We start from the raw sequence: 20,193 nt of genomic DNA on the forward strand, positions 1-20,193 counted from the left end.
GAGCTAACATTAAAGAAGTTTTATTGTCTGAGGAAAATAAAAACTGAGTACATGAATGCTAGGAGAGATCTAATGTTTTAGTGCCCTAGAATTTTCAAGCATTATAGGAAAAAGTTTAATATTTTTTTGATAGCAAAGAATGATGAGAGTTAAGCTTTCTTTGGAAGATCAGCATGACTTTTTCTATTTTTCCCCTCATATTCTACAGACACTATCTCATTTTATCCTCACTTCAACTCTGTGAGGTATGAGTATCATTATCCTCACTTGGCAGACGAGAGTACTGACATATAGGGAGCTTGAGTAGTTTATCCAAGGGCACACAGTGCTCGTGCTGGGATCTGAACACAGGACATCCAACCAAAGGTTGTGCCCTTAATCCTATCATATATATATACTCGTGGTTTGTTTTTTTCTTTGCTTAGGAAGATTCACCCTGAGCTAACTTCTGTTGCCAACCTTCCTCTTTTTGCTTGAGGAAGATTCACCCTGAGCTAACAGCTGTGCCAGTCTTCCTTTGTTTTGTATGTGGGTCACCACCACAGTATGGCTGCCAAAGAGTGGTGTAGGTCTGCACCCAGGAACCAAACCAGGGCCGCCAAAGCGGAGCATGCCGAACAACCATGAGGCCATGAGGCTGGCCCTGCTAGTGGCTTTTAAAGTGTGAGAATCATGGACTTGTAGTATCAGCACCACCTGGGAACTCATTAGAAATGCAAATTCTCAGGCCTCACCCCAAGCCCACTGAATCAGAAACTCTGGATGAAGTTCTCCAGGTGATTCTGGTGCACACTCCAGTGTGGAAACCACTGTTGTATTGGTCTCTGACGACGTTAGAAGAAGACTTATAGAGGACTTTTTTAGGGATTGTGTTAGAGATGTCAAGATGGTGGAGAATATAGCAATGAAGGGATACCATGAAAGGTCTAACGGTGAAGAGGTACATACCTGGCGTCTGAGAAGGGAAGGAATGTCAATAATGTGATAGGAAGCAACTGTGAGGAAACAATTAGCTGTGTTGTTTGGGTGTCCTGTTCTCAGATGAAATGATGATTGGAATTAGAAGAGTGTTGGTCACATACGCTTCACTATAAGTGACTAGGTCAGTTATATAAGGACAATCAAATACTTCAGGGTTCAAATTGAATTATTTCACAGTCATCGAAGAAGTTGGCATTTAGCTAGGATCAAAGAGGGATTCTCTTCTTTTTTTCTGTGAATTAAAAAGACTAGTCTGTATATTGATGTGATGGTGGTTACGTGGGTTTATGCATTTATCAGAAATCATCATACTATACCCTTAAAATGGGTGCATATTATTATATGTAAATTCTGTCTAAATAAAGTTGATTTAAAAATGGGAATGTGGGGGCTGGCCCCGTGGCCGAGCGGTTAAGTTCGCGCGCTCCGCTGCAGGCGGCCCAGTGTTTCGTTGGTTCAAATCCTGGGCACGGACATGACACTGCTCATCAAACCACGCTGAGGCAGCATCCCACATGCCACAACTAGAAGGACCCACAACAAAGAATATACCACTATGTACCGGGGTGCTTTGGGGAGAAAAAGGAAAAAATAAAATCTTAAAAAAAAAAAAAAAAATGGGAATGTGTACCTGTGGCCAGTAATGAGTTTCTGTCACTGAGGTGTTTGAGCAGAGGTTCAGTAAGCGCTTGTCAGAATGTCGTAGTGGGGCTTCCCACATCTGAGGGAGAAATCGCACTCAGCAACCTAAACATTCCTTCTACCCAGAGGTTCCATGAGTCACAATTTCTGTTGTGTCAGCGCAGGTGTTGCCATTTTGTGTAGAATGCTTGGTTAATATATTTGATCTGAAACATTTTAACTTGTCATGATTTTAAAATGTATTAAAGTGTCCACGTGTGAAACACAGGACAGTGAATTCATTCACCGCTCCCTACTGCATATCACAAGTAGAAAGATTTCATGGCAGATCAAACCATATTGTATTCTTATTCCTAAAACAGTAATTTGTATTTATCGTGGCATCAAGGGTGTTTTACTCCTAAGGCAAATTTGCCTGTTTTAAACTGAATCTTCAAAGAAGATAAGTTAGGGAGGATTTTTGCTTTGATCCTGTTTTTGTTTTTTTCCATCAAACCCAACATGACATGTAAATACTTATTTGGACTTTTTTTCTTTCTCGAAAGCAGATTTATTTGGAGAACAATATGCTTGTATGTTTGAATGAAGTTTAGAGTAAGATGCTTTTTCCTATAAAGGTGCCACTCTTTTATTACTGAATAATTAAGTCACCTTTTTTTATACAAGTGAATTTGTGCTTTCGACGTGGTTTGTCAGATGCTGTTAATGAACTGCTGTTAGACTCCAAGGCTGCGGTACACAGGCCCTGACTACAGGAGTTAAAATAGTGTGCATTGGCTGACTGCTGCTCCGCAGCAGGAGCGCTCACTCATAATTCCTTTGCATCTAGTCCCAGCAGGAGAAGATTGACAGCATTGAAGACCATGTCAACACTGCTGCTGTGAATGTTGAAGTGGGAACCAAAAACTTGGGGAAGGTAAGATTCTTCTCCTGCTGACAAATCAATGGTACTCTGGCTCCTAGGAATCTCTAGTATTAACCCAATTGATCTGCTGTCTTTAATGTTGAGGGAACCAGCAATTAAGGAAATAAGGAAGAAATGACACATAGGTAGTGTAAGAAATCAATGGCTGTTATAATATTCTTCTCTAGGATTCATTCTGTCAGAAGAGATTTTTTCAGAGAGAGACTAAACCAAAGCCCCACTATAAGGCATTTGGTGTTACAAGGGAGTGTTTGCAGAGGTTCAGGGAGAGGAATAGAGAAGGTTGCCAGAAGCCAGCAGGGGCAAAAGTGTAAGGACGTGACAGCATGCATGGAGTGGGACCATCTATTTTCCATAGAGTGTTGCTTTTAACCCCAGGTACATAGCACAGAATAATCTCTGTGCAACACAAAAGCTTTGGAGGTATCTGTGGCTGCTGAAACTGTATAAATAAGCCAGCCCGATAGATAGTGGATTGATCGTTTTGTGAGTAAAATCAATTTGCAGCAGTCCACTCTTTGTAGCTCATTTCTCTAAGTTCTGAGATCTGGAGCAATTGTAGTACCTGTGGAATCCTGCCCCACCTCTGCCCAGTACAATCTCTAAGTTTAATTATGTACCAAGAGTTAAAGAGGCATTGCCAGGAGTAATGAGAGGAAAGTGCACATCACCACAGGCAGATATTCTCAACTCAATTTCTAAATTGAATTTTTTTTTTTTTTACAGGCTGCAAAATACAAGCTGGCAGCTCTGCCTGTGGCAGGTGCACTCATCGGAGGAGCGGTAGGGGGTCCGATTGGCCTCCTTGCAGGCTTCAAAGTGGCAGGAATTGCAGCTGCACTTGGTGGTGGGGTGTTGGGCTTCACAGGTGGAAAATTGATACAAAGAAAAAAACAGAAAATGATGGAGAAGCTCGCTTCCAGCTGTCCAGATCTTCCCAGCCAAAGTGACAAAAAATGCAGTTAAAAACCAAACTTTAGTATTATTGGTGCCAACATGTCTATCCTAATGAGGACCTTTTCTGCTGTTGGACACTCAGTCAGCTTTTGGAACATGATTATATCAAAATAGTGGCTGTAGATGCTCCAGTGGGACTGAACTGTGATGAGCGGGTATATTTCGTTGTTTACTGGGTTTTTAATGGAGATGTTAGAGATCAAGGAGCCTGGGCTGAGGGTGTATAATGGTTGTCAGGTAAAGTTTAAAGAGTGCCAGGGAGCAGATTTTCTACCTGGAAATATGAAAACTGAACCCATAACTTTGATAAGGTCTTGAGATGTGTGGACATGTTGGGTTACAGAAGAATAGTTTCTTCCATAACCTTGACTTGGAAACCCTAGGGCTAAGCATATTGCAAATATGCTTATTTGTCTCCTAAATATGGGAGATTATTTAGGCCTGTTAGCAAGGAAAGAATGGGAGTTCAGGAGCCTATCTTGTCAAATAGGGAGATCCGGATCCAGCGAGATCCTGGTGAGCTACATAACACAGTCCATTTGGTGAACCCTATTACAGTTTGGTCCAACTGTACTTCTGGTGAAGGAAACTAATAATGTAAGAAAATGGAAAGAGAGGCCCAGCTTCTCTTTCAGATATCTTAATTTGTGATACTGGCTTCTTCTCTGAACTCTTCCTTCTGCCTCTCTTTAAATAAAGAACACTGAATCTCAGATGGTAGGAGACTTATTAGCCCAGTCACTAAGCTTGCTCTGTCAGCCTGTATCTTAAGACCTCAAAGATCCAGTGCCCTGTGTCTTTCCTCCCTTGTAATTTTGAAAAGGTCTTAGACTTGTAGGGTGAATTTTACCCATGTGTAATGAGGACTTTTCTCATAATCTCCTTTTTTGTACTGTCTCCCATCTCTGTTCACCTTTTCCTGTAACCCCTAGGTGGAAAAAAAAAAAAAAGAAAGAAATCTCCAAATATTTCCAACATTGTTAGAGTCTGAGCTAAAAAATAAGCAGGGGCAGAAAACAGCAGATCATTTCTTGGGGCCTCTTTCAATTTCAAGGGGCTAATGTGCCCGCCACACAAGGAGTCTCTGACCCTAAGTCCTTTCCTCTGGCCCTCGGGGGAGCTGAGCACCAGCTTTCTACCTCACTTCTGTTACTACCATCCTTTCCCCCAGGCTTTGCCATCTTCTGTGCTTTGCCTCACTTTTCACAGCTGTTACTTCTCTCCAAGAATGGTGTTCGTGCTTGCCTTTCCTCACATTCAAGATGATGATGCAAAGCTGGTGCCAAGACTCAGTCCTGATGAAGGATTTGTGGTGCTAATCCCAACACTTGACATTGACAGCAAGCATGGCCCAGCCCAGCCCAGTGTCTATCTCAAATAGCAAAAAGATTTTAAATTTGGAAAAAAAAGAATTTAAGATTACAGGCAACCTCATCCTCTACCCCCAACTCATTTGAAATAGGAGGGAACCACCTTTTGCCTTACTCTTTAACTCTTCTCTGAGGACAGATGAATGGGCACCTCCACCACACAAGGTGTGAGCTGTCTCTGCTCAGGAGCCAAACAGATCCATCAGGCAGTGGAATGGTTCATCACTTCTCTCTTGCTGAATTTACTCTTAATAACTTTTATTGATTGCTACCTTTTACTTCTGTATCTAATCTAAGGAGACCTTTCTCTTTCATACCTTCTGACTCTCGCCAATGAATTCCAAAGAAAGAAAGCACCATTTGTTATTGTCTTTAAATAGCTGGAATATATCAAGTATTGCTGTCTGCTGACTTGTATCTTTAATATAATACCAAGAAGGAAGTACGTTGAATGTGTCAGATTCTGATCCAGTATTTGATATTGGATACCTATAAGGTTGGGATAATAGTTTTAAACTCCGCCTTTTTTCTATTTTCTGATCCTTGCTGTCTCTTTAACACAGGGTGTTCAAACCCGAATGGGGATTTGAATCACCTAGGGTGCATTTAAAACAAGATTCCTAAACTTCAGTCCCACGGGAAATTCTAATAATGGCCAATCTGGCCTGGTCAGCTAAAATTATAAATTTATGATACAGTTACATCAAGATTCAGCCGTATCATCAAATTCTGTAATTTCTAGTACTCTGCCCTTCAGCATGGCCCAGTATTCATCACTGTATGTTACTCCCCCTCTGCCAACCCAGAATTGGCTCTGCCTTTTAGCCCACCATCTTAACAGCACCTGGGACTCAGATTGTCAGGCTGGTTCTACATCAGGACCTTAAGGAGAGAGGAGGCCTGTAACTGAAGCTCACATTTGTTTTGGGATCTCTCATTTTTACTGAGTTGGTGTGGCACACCACTGTATGTGATGGTATAGGCCTTTGACTTTTACTCCTCATCAGGAATGGAATATTACTCTAGTGGTCTCCATGCTTAGGCAAGTTACAGTCCTTTTAAAAAGTTTTATAATTTAAAATTATTTAGAAATTGTATCTAATTTTCCCATAATAGAACCGAACAGCCAACTTTTTGTAGAAATTTCTAGAAGTGTTTAATCAAGTATAAATGATACACCTATAAACTATAAAGCGTTTAGAAGTATAAATTAGTCAATATGACACAGAAACCCATCAGATTTCAGATTAAATTCATCTTCTCTGTGATTGATGTCTTATAGCAACAAGTTAGAAGGTGAGGAACACTTTAAGTTCTTAAAATTCATAGAGGCTCACTTGGATAAAGGCAGCACTCCTAAAGACTTTTTTGATACAGTAATCTGAGAATTTCTCCATAGAGCAGAGACTTTGAAACTTTTGGTTGTAACCCACAGTAAAAAATGCATTTATATTAAAACTCAGCATATGCATAATGGAACAATGCTTACCATTATGCGCAGTGCACTCTGATGTTTTTTATTGTTTCAGTTTATAAAATATGCTGGTTGCAACCTACTAGGTTGACTTCGTGATCTACCAATGGGGTGCACAGCTTAGTGTGAAAAAAAAGAGCCTTATAGAGGAACTGATGTTTATTGACTGTCTTCTGTTTGTCAGGTACTTTACTAGGAATTTTACAAGTAAGGAAACTGAGTCTTAGAGAAGTTAAATAATTTGTAGAAGGTTGTTCAACTATGACAGGATGAGGCCAGGATGTTGACTAAGTCTGTTGAACTACAAAAACTTCTATTGCTCTCATACTGTGCTGCTTCTGTATATAAAAGTGAGGGAGGCCATTAATTCTGCTTCACCCAAACATCCATATATTCTGTAAGGCAGGCTTGCTTTGAAATGACATGTGCCATTCATTTGTACTTTTTTTAATCTTCTCTTTTCTCACCAAGTGTCCAGTGGCCTCAAAGTTTTTCATGATGGCTGACACAGAAGTACATAGTGCTGAATTTGGTCCTTAGACTATAAAATTAGAAGTATTTCCATCCCACTCACACCTCCTACAAATTTCCTTATATTTATGGGTTATGGCCATCACTTAAACAGTACTTTTATATTTAATTAAAAAATAAACACTAAAGTAATTTTTTAAAACAAATCTATCCTTACTCACAGAATCAAATTATTATCCTTTAAAATGGGACCCTTGGGAAGCCATGCACTTACTGCAGTGACGCTAGTATTACTTAGAACTTTTTTGAAACTTTTCGTTTGGAATTACCTCTAAAGACATTTTGCAAGCCACATAAAAAAGCCATCTCAGTGTTTATTAGTTACAGGCTATACTCCCTCTCCTTAGGACCTCTCCTCTCTTCCTTCCTCAGTTTTGCTTTTCTTCTGCTGGGTTAGCTGTCCTACCCACTTGTGCTGGAGCCAGTAACCTAAGGATGCCCAGAAAGGGGGTATGCTGGCCAGAATTCCTGGACCAAGAACTTTTAGGTTGTACCGAAGCTGAATGCTGTACAGGGAGAGTCCTCTGAATCCACAGCCTTCCTCTGTGGGCTGTCTGCCTGCCCGTAAGAGCCGTAAGTAGTGTGCGCAGGAGTAAGGCCTGAATCCTGCTGATAGCAATCGCGAGAAGTTGAGTAAACCTGAAACAGAAGTATTTAGTGTACAACATTTTTCTCCAGTAAAGGTCCAGAACCAAACCAAGCTGTGCTTTGTGTTAACTTTAAAACTGGAAGGTCTTTCTCAGGGTCCCCTTTGCCCTTCGTTGCTGCCACGTGAAATCTGTGGGAGGAAGGATGAAGAAGAGCCTGAGAAAAAGGTTCTCCTGTGAAACGGGACATTTTCTCCTGTTGTGATAAAGTATAGGCTGGCTGTGGCTCTCAGGTGCCTATGTTAGACAATGTGCTTAAGTAGTCAGGGGTCTAATAAAAGGTCAGGGGGCTTCCCCACTAGCCTGAGTTAATGTGGACAGTCAGGTTATGTTGTGTCTTTATTACACATTTTGTGTGTAACACTTGGTTCTCAGTATTTATGTTCATTAATTTGACACCATTTTACAGAGAAACTTCTTGGATATTATAAACAATCAGTGGTAAACTTAGATCCACATATTATCCACATCACTGCCCTCAGAGAAATTGTTTATTATGGGAAACAAGAACTCCGTCTATGCAATATTAACAAGAGAAATAAATTGAAATAAAAAGTAAAAGATGTCAAAGGCAAATGATTTGCCCAAGATTGCACAAAAGCTAGAATTATATCCATAGTCTACGAAAAAAGTCCTCAAAGTAATTTAACTGAGTTTTTGTTATGCCGTATCAAGTGGCCTACTGAGGCTTGTGGTCTTTCAGACCAGCTGTAACATTCCAAACCAGGCAATAGCCATAGTGGGAAGAGCTGGATGGGGAACCCGGAGATCAGAGTTCTAGTTTTGGCCTTGTCTCCTGTAGTGAGCTTTTTCTCCGGGGTGGCTGCCTTCTTCCATTCCAGCCAGGGATTCCCCAATCGTAAACCTTAGTGGTCACCAACCTGACGTTCTTCATTCTTTCTCTCTAGCCTCTCGCTGGGTCCTGTCAATTCTGCGTTGTCAGTTGCACCCGTTTCTAAATATAATCATGGCCATCGTGCTAGTGAAAGGTTAATTACCTCACACCCCTACCTCATCTTCCCCAGCTTCAGGCTGCTCCTCACATCACTGCCACAAGAATGAGAACCAGGTCCGTCTTTCATTTTTCTGCTTACGTGTTTTCAGTGGCTCCCATTGATACCTGATAAAATTCAAATCCCTAAGGCTGGCATTCACAGCCTTCCATATTCTGGCCCCAGCGTTGTTTCTTCAGACACTACCACCATCTGACAATGCCGCTGAAAGTCAGACACGCCACAAGAATGATTTTCAGGCTTTTCTATGGCGAAGGTACAAACTAGTAATAACTGTGTTTACATTGTTCCAGTCTAAAATTTCTGTAGTGCTACATTTTACAAAACTACTTAACTGAAATTTCTTTAAGCTCTTGAACAAGCCTAAAAGTTGTTTCCTAAGGAAAAATAAATCTTTTGCCCCCTCAGAAGAAATTATGTTCGACTTCTTAGCCTCCAAAATAATATCAGTCTTGTCACCAGTGCGTCTGATAGCCAAAGCATGAGAATTTTTCTTAAGCAGCATTGATGCCCCAGCTTTGTATGGACCATTGTCCAGCTCCTGTGAGAAACTTGATTAATAAATATTTGAGAAAAACACTCAAGAGTACATGTTATCCATATATTTCTCAAGTACTTGAGATTTTCTTATATTAAGGTTCATCACTAAAAAGATGTTTTCCTGGGTTTCATTAATTTAATCCCCTAAAGATGTTTTCCGTTTTATTGTTAAACCCTTGGTGTTAGCAAGGGTCAGCACAAGAAAAGGCCCAACAGTGAGAATTTCTACAAATTCTGTAAAGCTCACTGAATTTGTTTATTGATTATGTTGCTGAGTGGTGCTTGTATAAGGAAACATGCAATAAATTCACTCATTCAACAAACATTGAATGAACGCCTGTTGTGTGTTGAGTGCCGGGGCCAGAGAAAAATGTTAGACCTATAGAATCTACTCTTGTAAACCATTCAGACTGACGGATTCAGATATCTAAAGCAAGTAAAACATGGTAAGTACCCTGCAAGAGGAATGAACAGAGTAATCTGAGGGCACAGGGACTGGAGCGACCAGCTTTGCCTGGAGAAGAAGGGGGAGGCTTTGCGGAAGGTGTGGGATTGGAGCAGCACCCTGGAAAGAATATGCCTGACTCAGGACTGTTGTGGGCCTTCGAGTGGTAGAGGAATTGCATGTACAAAGGGCTCAAAGCATGGAAGAGCAGAGTGCTTAGAGAAAGCCGAAGAATTAAATGCTGTGAGTGACTAGGCTGGTTAGATGGAAATATAGGCTACAGTGATTATATAACTTTTTAATTTAATGATTCTTTGTTTAAAGGAATTAGTGTATTGGTTTGTATCAGTTAAGACTGTTATAACCCTCTGAGTTCGTTTTGCCTTCGTTGCCAAGGAAGTTAGTAATAAACCTCACATTTGCCTGGGCTCTTGGTGTATTTGGCATATTTGCTTTCCTTTCCCACGTGTAGGAAATGATTTGTGCTTTCTTGCCTCTCTGCTGTGAGATCCCCTGCTTAATACTGAATGCCTGCTTTCTTCCTGTCCTGCTATTCACTCCGTAAATATTTACTGAAACCCACTGAGAAAATAGTCATAAAATTTACCTTTTAACGTCCAAGACCTTCAGTCCAGTTTTCCATCTCTATGTGAATATTTCTTGGTCACTGCAATTCAGTGGCTCCCATTTTGACTTGTGGCTAATTCTGCAATGTTTTACAATTTCATAAGTATAAAATTCTTTCATTCACGATGGTGTGATCTCCTCAACTAGACTGTGAGCTTCTTTCAAGGCAGGGACCGTATCACCTGCTTCTTGGGGTATTTCCTGGCATGACACAGTGATGAGAAGGGGAAAAGAAATGACACCCCTGTTTAGTGACTCCCAGATGATGAGTGATGAGCTCATAGCATGTGTGTTGGGCCATCTTTCAGGGATATGTATTGAAATGTGAAAAAGCTTTCTGAGACATATCAAACCTTTGCTTGGTACTCATTTTTTTATATTAACATAGGAATGAATAACACAACAGAAGAAATCTGGAAAACATCTCTAGGACTTGGAAGTCATGAAATGAAAATTTCAGAATTTGGAGGTAAAGATACTTCTATCCCTTTTTTGAACTAAAAGTCATGACTTGGAAGAGAGAGGATATAGGACCTGAATTACTGAAGAAATGGTGTGGAAAAATTGGGTTGATCTGTCTTAATGATAGGATTAGTGGGGTCAGAATAGTAGGGACCCAAGAAGGATTTAGAATCGGTTGACCTAGTATTGAAACAGAGTAGCAGCAGGAATGGAATTGCTCTGCCAGGCGAGCAGAGCTTGGAATTAGCAAAGGCGGCCCTGAAGATAGGAAGTGGGCATCTGGTAGGATCTGAACCAAGGTCTCTAATACTCAGGTTCACATACTGATTCCACCAAAAGCCTCTCAATGAGTTGATAGGAATGAAAAGGAATAAAATGCTTGGCACTTAATAATTCTCCGTAGACTTTTGTTCCCTTTCTTTCCTCTCTGGGTTTTGTTTATGAATAACAGGTTGCTGCTCTTATCTGGATTAGGGTGCGGGTCAACAACTCAGGACTTCCTCAGCCCTCGCCTCCCAGCTTACCCACCTCCCCGGTGACACCTTGCCCATCTCACAGGGTGGTCACGAAGATTAGAAGAATTAATGTATGTTAAGTGCCTAGAATGGAGCCTGGCTCATAGTAACTGTAGAAATGTTAGTTGCTACTATTATTGTTGTAATTTACTATTATTATTTTCTCCCAAAGTTTAAAGGAAAGGCATATTAATGGAAAAGTATCACGTACCCACCAGAATAGTGTTAGGAAAACACCTAAAATGAGTGGAGACTTGATAAAAATAGCAAGAATTCTTAAAATGACTTTTTAAAGAGGCTTAATTGTTAAGAAGGTGGTATAATGATGACAGAAGCCTGGTAGAAGGTAAATCTATCTTTCTCATCTCTATTACGAATGGTATCAAAACATGAAAACGTGTGAGATCTGGTTAGGAGGCGGGTGATCAGACAGCCCAGGCTGTTTGGGACAGTCTTGATTTACATCTCGTCCTGGTGAAATTGTCACTCCCTCTCACGCTCAAATGTCCTGGTTTGGATGAAAAAAAAAATTATATGGTCACCCTAGATATAAGGGCAATGAAAATAAGTGTGGAGTTACAAAAAAAAAAAAAAGGCATCTGTGTTTTAAAAGAATTGTTTCTAGGTTCAGATAAAAAAACATCTGAAAGTTAGTGGGAACTCGTAGATGTGATTGTGAAGCACTACCAGGAATCTCTGAGGAACCAGCAAACAGAAGAGGGGTCAGAACACTGAGCTTGGGCAAAACTCTCAAATTTAAGGGGGTGTATTTGGATTCCAGAAGCCACAGACCAAGGAACTTACCTTCTAATCCTAGGAAATTTCTGAAATGGGCTAGGAAACAATATTTTAAGTCAGAAAGCCATGGTCATTATGAAGACATGAAGAATTAGGAATTAAGAAGAACTGGTAAGTCCAAATAGACGCGCTGTTCTCTCCCCCTCACTGTGTGCACAGCCAGGGATGCCCTGCTATTGCCCATCTTGGGCAGTGGTTAGGGCAAGAAAACAATCATAGCATCAAGCTTTCAAGATTGATCTGATTCTACCCAGGAAGTTTACGCACGGCATTAGGAGAGTGGGCATACAGCTTCCTCCATGGCACCCATCCCAATAAGTCAAACACATGAGACACAGCACAGATAGGCAACTACATGGTCATTTACCCGAGTGGTCAAATTGGGAGAGAAGCAGGGCAGCAATACCTAGCAATACTTTGCTGTACGGTAAGATACTAATAGAGAATAACGACAGCCTCTATTAATGTAATTTTCTTGGAAGGGAGGAGCCTGATGTGTTTAGGAAAGTACAGCTCTTTCTGTTCCTAGCCAAGAAGCTACTTCCTATAGGAAGGCTCCCGACACCCAAAGTTATGCACACATCTCTGTGCCCCTGTGGTTAGCTCACAGCATAGCTCCTATAACTTTCTATTATAATCGTCTTTTTACCTGTCTGTTTTGCTCTTTCACTCAACTTTGAGCTCCATGATGCTAGGAGCAGTCTCTTCTTCACTGTTGTATCCATAGCCTGGCAACAGTAGATAATAAATGTTTGCTGGCTGGTAAGCGTATGATGTTTTGTAAACCACACATGGTATTTTGTCAACTCACTATAGTCTGTCCTTCCACAAGGCTGGGTGACTAAGCCAAGGGTCAGGTCTACTGCACAAAAAATGTGCAGTGTTCGTGAGAAACTTACCAGCACCTCTGTAGGACTCTGCATTGCCCAAGAGGGCACTCAAATGTCATTCTGATAGCGTAAGATTTTACACTGTTCCAGACCAAAACTCTTAGGACCCCATAGCCAATTCAGGATATAGGAATAAAGGTGACTAGATATCAGATAATTGGGATTCACGGATGAGCCAGCAGAATGCATTCCAGTTGTGGTGATGCTTTCTTCTTTATTCATTCATTTGTTCACTTATTTATTATGTAATTTGGCTTTTTTCCCCATCAGATTTATTGATCACCTGCAGTGCTCTAGGTTGCTGGGGATACAAAATGTGTACATGGTGATAAGGAAAAGGGACGTATGTACTTCCAACTGTGTATTAGACTCGGTACTCTCAAACTTGTAAATAAAGGGCCGTGGGACCACAGGGATGTAACTGTCCTGGGCGTTGAAGGCTGGATGGAAGGAATTTACTAGCCGAGGGAGAGGACAGCGGCCTTTTAGAGAAGCACTTGCTAAGCTGCACTCTTCCTCTTCCAGGGACCCAAAACCTATCGTCTAAGGGCGAGCCAGCCCCTCCCCAGGGTGCTCTACCAGCGGGCGCTTTGACCCTTCAGCTGAAGGCCAGGAGCGAGTTATCGGCACATGGATTCGTATAGCTTCCCATTCTGATTCAAGTACAGTTAATCTAAAAACTTTAAAATTGGAAAAAACTAGTGACTCTGGTTATCTGGATTCTGAGTAAAATGTTCACAAATATGATATTATTTATGACAAAGTGAATTAGTAAAAAGTCTCAAGTATAGAAATATTTAATAAATATAGTTTTATTACTTGGAAATACATACAAAAATGCCAACACAGCTAAAAAACAGTTGCCAAGCAGAGGTCCTATTCAACCTGTTTTAATGAACACATAAAACAGTTATGATCAGCATAAAACAATGTAAATCCTGAAACAACGTATTGTCCTCAGGGGTCTTTAAATATTGGGCTTAAAAACTGATTACTGTTTTATTCTTTATACCTATTTAAATTCTTTCCCCCAAGCATAGACTAGTAACATTTCAATTTGGTTCAGGAGATGTTTTATTTAGACAAAGAGCTAAAGCTATTTATTATTTTGAAAACTGCAACACTTGTTTGTCCCTTTCCAGCCTTCTGTCACCTTACATTCTCAAAAATTCCCAGTAGTTGCTAACAGAAAGCATTTGCAACTTCCAGCAGCTTCTGGGATACGAAAGTTTGGGCCTAAGAGCCCTGAAATTATTTAAGGTGGCAAGATGTTTTTTACTTCTCCTTTCTGTGATTTTATGTCATTTTATTTTTGTCCAGCCAGACTGTTTCTCCTTGTCAGAGGAAAAATGGAGTTATTCTGCTTCTCCTGTTAATCCATTACACTCCTTTATCCATTCTTCTTTTTGCCCTCAGGTTTTTTTTTTTTAATGCCTTCTTGGCAACCTTAGCATTTTCTGCAAATTTAAACTCATTTTGAGCTTTAACATTTCGAGCACTTTGATATTTCTGTCCTCTTTTTGGCCTTTATTATGCCAGTTTTTCCTTCTTTTGTACATGATCTTTGACAACTTCAGCAGGGCTCTCTATTAGATGCTTTAGATGCCTGGTCCTTATCTTCCTCTCCAAGTTCATTTAACCTATAAAAATCTGTTCAGAATTTCATCTAAAGAAAGCTTTCCTCCTTTTATGGTCCCCCTCACTACTGGAACAATTTTGGAGAAACTGGCAAAGGCAGCAGGCTCACAAGCAGAAGGGCCTGCTTCTAGCTTTGGTTTTGTGACTCAGCTGTGCTCTTCAGTTTAGTGGTGCATCCTTTCTCTTCACAGCTGAGCCTGAGGCCCAGAGTAGACTGGATAAAACGAGCAGACTTCTGCCTGTACTCTTCTCTGATTCGTGGTTCAGAGGGAAGAAGTCTAAATTGCAAGTTCTAGATTCCTGAAAGTTCTCTCTATATATCCAGCTGGTGACAAATCCCTATGGCATCGATGTCTTTGCCATCTCTTGTATCTACTCCATCTCTGCTGTCACTGTCTTAGTTCTGGCCATTCTCTCTCCTCTGCTGGACTCATTTTATCATACTTAGACCTGCTGCCACAGTATTCTTTCTCAAAATTAAATATGAACATACTTTCTTGCTTTAAATCTGTTGCTGGATCTCTGCTGCCTGTGAGAGATAGCGCATACCCCTTAGTTTGTGAGATCCCTGCGTAATCAGCTCCTGTTTCTTTCTCCAACTTCCTGCCTTGTTCTCCTAGCCGCAGGCCTCCCTTTCTCCCCCATACACTATCCCTATGGCAAGAACTTATTTTCTTTAACCCATTTTGCTGTTTTACATGTGAGCTTGTTAATGACTTTTTATAAAATTGGGCACCAAGCCCTGATGAGTGCTGAGTCCTTCAGGGAGTACAAAAATTACCTTAGGTCACTTTGCAGCTCACTCATTTAACAAACATTAGATGATGACTACTAAAAGTCCAGAAATGCTAGACACTGGAGATATAGACATAAAATTCAGTATCCTTGCCTTCAAAGGCTTCCACAATCTAGAGCAGTCAATGACAGGGCAGGGCTACAGCCAAAGTCCCAAAATGCATGAGTGCTAAATAATGCAGCCTCAAATCCTCTCCCCTTTTTAACAGCCACTCAATTATCTTAGATCACATTGATCATGTGTTTCTTAAGGCCTTTTTCGTAATAACCACTCTCAAGCCAGCTCTGCAACCAAATACTTGAGTGTTATCTTTTGTTTATTATTTTTTAAAGCCAATTACAGGGTTACAGATTTATTCCAGTTCATTGCATGTGCTGCGTTTGGTTTTGTGTGCTAGCTTGTTGAATGTCTGTGAATTTTCATTCTGACTCCCTCAGGTTTGCTCCATCCTCTGACCTGAAGACTGCAACTCTGACTTCAGAGTTATTAAAAGCATGAAGAGAAGGAACTAAGGCCCAGCCTTTAGGAAGCTCTGTCCTACTTTTCTAGTTCATCTGGTAAAATATATTAAACATGCCCCTTATCACCTTATTAACAACATTTATTATTGTGAATGAAATGATGGATAAGTCATGCATAACTAAGAAATCTAGGGTGCTTTTTAAAAATAACAATCATTAAATATTATAAATATTCACTTTATTTTAAAAGAATTAGAAGATGTTACATATATTACATACTACATATAATGGCACAGGTCAGCCTTTTAAGCTTAAAAATAATCTTTCCCCAAACTGGGATTGACTTAGACTCCAAGTATAAAATGACTCTTGGCCGATAGCACCAACCCAGGCCCAGAGGAAAGCCAGTTTCGAACCTGTCTGTCCACTGGCGCTGGGCTTCCTGATATGACACCGAGGGGCCTCTCCCTCTGGTTTTGCTCCCCGGCGCTCCTGAGGCCTGGCACAGGGACCCATGGGACTGTGCACCGCAGGCCGGGGACATCAGGAGGTCTAGAGGTGGGAGGGTCCTCTAACAATTGTACACATGGGAAAAATTAAATGGGTATGTGCCTTACTGTCTTTGTTTTTTATCTATACAACTATAACAAGAGTCTACAAGATAGAAGATTAGAATTACTGAAATACAATTTCTCTGCTGGTTTTTCTCTTTGGAAATTGAAGTGTCATGATAGGAAGAGCCTTAAAAGTCAGTTCAGTACTGGTAACCTGCTCCACTAGTATCTCCCTCTCCCAGATTTAGGTATAATTTGAAGTTTTAAATGCCATCCATATGCCACTTTGTTAGACAAACACATAGAAATTTAATAACACTTTTCATTTTTTTTTCTTAAATCATAAGGACAATCCTGCCAAATGTTCTGGCTTATGGCTCTCCTCCTCTTCATAGTATGTTTAAGTTACACATTAAGAATCCAAAAAGTACCACTATGGGATTTTCATAAGAATATCCGACCAGTCAGTAAAACACAGTACACAGTGTGAAAATTTTAATTTATTCCCCTCCCAAGTATCCAGAATATATACCCCCTTAGCTTTGAGAAATGTGATAATGAAAATACCAACAGGATTGATCATACGTAAAGAAAAGAAAGACAAGCACATCCTACATGGGAAACGTCCCTAAGCCCTCCCTAACCTAGGAGTGCAGGTCAGTGGTGTGTTTCTGGCAATGTCACCTTTCAATTGATTTATAAAAACTTTACAGGACAGATTTAAAGCAAAGGTAGGCCTCTGATTTTTATTTTTTTAACCCTAGCAGATTTTTAAAAAGAGGCTATATTAAATGACAATGCATTTTGAGTCAGGGGGAGAAAAAAAATTAAAAACCCAAAACTTCTTTCAGTTTATTCAAAATAAAAATACACATAGAATTATGAAAATATAGGTTTACTATTTCCACCACGTAAGTTGATGCTGCTGTTTGAAAGGCTTGCAAATTGTTTTTCAAGTTTTTAAAGCTCATCTCGATCCCTCAATAAAGTATACCTATATTCGCTGGGCGCTAGCTTCTGGAAGGAGCTCTCAGGTGGGCTGCTTGCTACATCTTGGACTTGCTACAAAAGAAAGAATAAAACATTTTCATATCAATAGAATTTATGGAGTTAAAGTATTTCAGTAAGAGTATTAGATGAATGGTAGTTGCCCTATAATTATTTAATTAATAATCAATAAAACATAGCTACTGTGTGCCAAAGACAAGAGTTCAGTTTGAAATCTTGCTTTCCCCATTTCACACGCCCTTGTTCAGATTCTCAGGGGCAGCGCTGCCACAGAGCCATTAGCTGTGGACCTGTGGACAATTCCTGAGGTATGGTGGAAGGAAACAAAATGCCTGACTCCTGGGTGCTTTCCTAGAATATTCTGTAGAGGCAGCACGACCCTAAACTGGCCCAAACCTTTCCCCCTTACAAATGACCGCTAAGGGGATTAAAGGCACCCACTCTGTAGATGGAGCTGTTATTTAGCAATTACCTGGATGCCAGAAATTGTCAAAACTTAGTTGACATAAGGAGGAAAACAAACACTTCAATACTACGAGACAATTTCGGTAGGATTTTACTTGTGCATCAATAGTAGACAGAAATAACACAGCGGAACTGTAAGAGTGACTTCCAAGAACTCTAAAGAAGAGGCAGTGGAGTCTGTCCTCTCTCTCCACACCATGAACTCCCCAAAAGCAAATGACTGTCATTGCTTCCATCTCCCCTATAGTTAGCACAGGCACAGAGGGCGTGTGTTCAAGGCCCCTCATCACGGCACACTCCCATCGCCATGGGAAGCACTGCGTCTGTGAACATCCCCTTTGACTTTGTCATGTTCCCCTCCCCCAATATACTAATTTATTTTTTGTTGAGATATATGTTTGGTTTAATTAAGCTGAAATTACATTACTATAAAACGTGTTTGGTGCCTACTATGTATTAGCATGCAAAGATGAATAAATGAAATACGAGGACTTCAGAGGCCAACGAGAAGTTGAAACAAATCAGGATAACGTGATCAGAGTAAGCTACATCTCTTCCTAATCTTATAAAATACTAAACAGATCTACTTTTCTGGGGAAAATAATCACCTTTGGGTTATTGCCAACCAACAGTTTGCCTGCTTCTATAGTTGCTTAAATATCAAAGAAAAATCTGACCCCAGATTTCAAGGAAAAAGCATCCCATCAGATTCCTAAAGGGAACCCTTGACTCTGAACATAATTTGACTCTTAAAGAAAAAGTCATTTAATTTTTATTTGTCTTTTATATGTGGAGGTTCTTTGGGAGGAACAGTGGATCGAAGTTCTGGGGCATACGAAATAAGAGGGTTTGGGTATGTGTCATCTTCCCTCTCAGTAAAGTGGGAAAAGACATGATACAAATGGATAATGCGTCAAAATGCAAATTTAGGGGTGTTTAACAAAGCAGAAACAACAGAAATTACTTGTAACAGAAGTTACACGGTAGAAACAGTAAAATTCTCAGGTTAAAAAAATATATGCAAACACAAAATTTTGATATAATTGCCAAGCATTCTAAATCTCAAATGGAAAAAAGCTGCATTAACCATAAGTTTTGAGCGTGATGGATACTGTACTGGTGAGGGCTTGAGGATGGTTCCGCAGGAATACCAAACTCAGTCTCCCAGCAACAGAGGAAGGCGTGAACAATTAATGGAATCCACTGATTTCTTCACTGATCTACCTGCTTCTAATTCCTACCTCCTACTATTTGAAGCCAACTGTATTTAACCCTTTTATAGCCATATTCTACAGAGAACATACTCAGACCACCTTAGTTTATGGTCAAGAAACTATATTGTAACATTCTTGCAACTTTTCTGAGGGTCTAACATTTTAAAAATTAATTTTAAAAGGAACATAATTTGTATATTATCTAGAGTCTGTTCAGAATTTCTTTACAAAAACTCAAAAGCCTATGCAGGAGGTTTAGATCCTCTTCAGGACTAAGTGAAAAAGAAGAAAACAGTTCCCACTAGGTAACATGAGTCCTACCTGTCCTGGGGCTGTGTCGGTTGGGTCGGGACCATGGTGGAACTCTCTGTGCAGTTTTCCAGAATGTAAGTCAAATACAAACTGCTTGAGTTTTCCAGGAATTCTAAAACCAAAGTCAAGTAAGAATTTAGTTAAACTGTTAAAATGCACTTACCTCTATTTTACCAACTTCACAACATTAAAAAAATTTTTTTAAATTTTACCTATAATCCCACTATCCTACCATAACTATTACAGGCCAAGTAGAGTATATGTCAAACATTTTTAGGTAATCATAATATCTAGATACTCAGTTTTGTGTTCCAGTTCTTTCCTTTTTTTGGTGAGGAAGATGGGCCCTGAGCTAACATCTGTGGCAATCCTCCTCTATTTTGTATGTGGGACGCCGCCACAGTATGGCTTGATGAGTGGTGTGTAGGTCTGTGCCTGGCATCTGAACCTGCGAACCCTGGGCCACCGAAGCAGAGCCTGCAAACTTAACCACTGCGCCACTGGGCCAGCCCCTGGTGTTCTAATTCTTGTTTCAGAGAGATTTTTCTATGCTTATCATTTTAACAGATGAATTAGAGTCTGTTAAGATGCTGTCCTAAAACTTACTTAACCATCCCTTATTGGGCATTTATTTATTTTCCTTAATATATGTAACTAAAAAACTTTTATGTTCTGCAAAATCACACTAAAAATAAGAGGGCTCAAGGGAAAAACAGTGTTAGGGGCTAACCACTTAAAACTCTGTAGCTTTGTAAGCAGAGTACTACGAAGAGCCTAGAACAGGAACACCGGCACCTTCAGCCTCCAGCAGCACCTGAGCCCTGCGGCAGCCACGTGGCGCACGGCAGCCTTAACCAGGAGCTTGTACAGTCCTCTTAGAGATGCAGGTCCTTGCCGGCATTCACTGCCAGTAGAACCCGTTTTATCA

At 40.3% G+C, this 20,193-nt stretch overlaps 2 protein-coding genes across 13 annotated transcripts in view; one reads left to right on the top strand and one right to left on the bottom strand.

Annotated features, from left to right (window-relative positions):
* The window catches only part of STX17 (syntaxin 17), a 64,193-nt gene extending 54,790 nt beyond the window's left edge, over nt 1–9,403 (top strand). For all 5 annotated transcript variants that reach the window (XM_070595278.1, XM_070595279.1, XM_070595282.1 and 2 more), the window contains exons 7-8: nt 2,453–2,539; nt 3,275–9,403. In XM_070595278.1, coding sequence (XP_070451379.1) covers nt 2,453–2,539; nt 3,275–3,514 — 327 coding nt within the window. In that variant the 3' untranslated portion in view covers nt 3,515–9,403. The remainder of the gene's footprint in view (nt 1–2,452; nt 2,540–3,274) is intronic.
* Nucleotides 9,404–16,748: 7,345 nt separating this feature from the next.
* ERP44 (endoplasmic reticulum protein 44) overlaps nt 16,749–20,193 on the bottom strand; it is a 76,362-nt gene continuing 72,917 nt past the window's right edge. For all 8 annotated transcript variants that reach the window (XM_008518003.2, XM_008518002.2, XM_070595275.1 and 5 more), the window contains exons 11-12: nt 19,275–19,377; nt 16,749–17,328 (exon numbers count right to left, since the gene is read on the bottom strand). In XM_008518003.2, the coding sequence (XP_008516225.1) occupies nt 17,227–17,328; nt 19,275–19,377 (205 nt within the window). In that variant the 3' untranslated portion in view covers nt 16,749–17,226. The remainder of the gene's footprint in view (nt 17,329–19,274; nt 19,378–20,193) is intronic.

The sequence above is a fragment of the Equus przewalskii genome, chromosome 26, assembly GCF_037783145.1.
Source record: "Equus przewalskii isolate Varuska chromosome 26, EquPr2, whole genome shotgun sequence".
Taxonomy (NCBI): domain Eukaryota; kingdom Metazoa; phylum Chordata; class Mammalia; order Perissodactyla; family Equidae; genus Equus; species Equus przewalskii.